Source organism: Austrofundulus limnaeus, unplaced genomic scaffold (assembly GCF_001266775.1).
Source record: "Austrofundulus limnaeus strain Quisiro unplaced genomic scaffold, Austrofundulus_limnaeus-1.0 Scaffold2217, whole genome shotgun sequence".
Taxonomy (NCBI): Eukaryota; Metazoa; Chordata; class Actinopteri; order Cyprinodontiformes; family Rivulidae; genus Austrofundulus; species Austrofundulus limnaeus.
Window position 1 is genome coordinate 15,163 of NW_013954619.1, and position 1,710 is coordinate 16,872.

General features: G+C 38.3%; 1 protein-coding gene across 1 annotated transcript in view; it reads left to right on the forward strand.

Moving 5' to 3' along the window:
* The window catches only part of LOC106537265 (5'-AMP-activated protein kinase subunit gamma-1), a gene marked incomplete at its 5' end in the record, with an annotated part of 19,728 nt that overhangs the window by 12,420 nt on the left and 5,598 nt on the right, over positions 1-1,710 (forward strand). Inside the window, 2 exon segments of the mRNA XM_014034652.1 lie at positions 769-895; positions 989-1,154. Coding sequence (XP_013890106.1) covers positions 769-895; positions 989-1,154 — 293 coding nt within the window.

A 1,710-nucleotide genomic window follows, 5' to 3' on the forward strand; every position in this document is an offset into this window, starting at 1 on the left:
ATATATTTACTGAGAAAAATGGTCACGTGTTCAATACTTATTTTACCCGCTGTATATCACCTGTGTTTAATACATGAGTAACTTGTCCATAAACTGTCTCTTACATACATAAATTATACAAGTCTATGACAGCAGAACTTATATTGTACTGATAAAAGTGTTGCCATTTATTTAATRTTGATACTGTCATATAAGCCTGAATGAGTTAGGTATGAATGTACATGACACTTTAACAAAAATGTCATTTATTTTCATAACATGTTGGAACATATTGCTGGGATCCTGTGCCATAATCTTTGGTGTGTGCCAGTGTGTGAGACAAAATTTTCACACATCAGTTAAGTTGTCTAAGACATTACAGTGATGGGCTTAAACCAACTGGACATTGTGGTGGTTAGTGGTACCRGTAGTCGTTGGAGCACTCGCTGCTGTGATCTCTAAATTGAAAGAGTGCTTCCAGCAGATCCCAGAAACAACCTCACTGTCCAGAAGAGTGCAGTCATAGAAGATAAGATGCACTGCTGAACTGTCAAACTACCAGGCCTCTGGAAAAGGATGTGAACTTTGGTGCTGTAGATATTAAAAACAAAATATACAGGTTTGATGTGACTGTGATGAGCTTTTATTTCAGTATGGCCTTTCAGGCTTCCTCTTTCAGTGAAGCAAATATCACCTCAGTGGTCGTTTTACATGCTTTAATTTTTTTGCATACAATATATTGTGAATTCTGTCTTAAAACCTAAGCATAAGATATATTTGTCTCTTCAGTCTTTTTGATGCCATCTACTCCCTGTTAAAGAATAAAATCCATCGGCTGCCGGTGATTGACCCAGTGTCAGGAAATGTCCTCCACATACTAACTCACAAGCGCATTCTGAAGTTCCTCCACATTTTTGTGAGCACTTTTTTGAATTCTGTAATCCTAGAATAAGATATGGAAATCTGAAAATGTCCATGTTCTAATAAAGCATCATGTCTTCTCTTCCAGGGATCCATGATTCCCAAACCAAGGTTTCTGCAAAAGAAAATATGCGAGGTGCCAATTGGCACCTTTAAACAGATTGCAACAATACAGGAATCTGCTTCTGTCTACGAAGCTTTGACAATGTTTGTGGAGAGACGAGTGTCAGCACTGCCTGTGGTCAATGAGCAAGGTATAAAACAATCATAAGATGTTTAATTATCAACTGTTCTGATGGAAGGCAGATGATCATGTAATTGCCCTTGTGTGTGTGGTGGGGGGGAGGCATTTTTCAGAAAAACAGCCTTGTGGTTCCCAGTGCTCCTCATGGGAACCAAAGACGGGGGGTGTGGGGGGGGTGTTAGGTTTAGGACTAAGGTGTGAATTGAGTTTAAGTTAGATGTAGGGTCAGGTATGTAGTGGGAGTGGTTAGGTTCAGGGTAAAGGGTCAGGCTAGAGGAATATTCACTCAGAGAATTTGCCTAATTGCCTAATAAGCCTAATTTTGTTTAACCAATTATTACACACTTTCTGTAAATCATATAAACTTCATTTCACTTCTCAGTGTTTCCCAAAGTTGGGGTCGGGACCCAAAACATCAAGGAGGGGTCCTGAAAAGATTTTCTGAATTAATTACATTTTTTCCTTAGTTGTTACAAATGAGTGAGGTTAGTGTATTTAAAATGGATAAATGTAGCATAAAAATATTGTTACTATGCCCATGTTTAGTTGACCTGATACAAATGTTT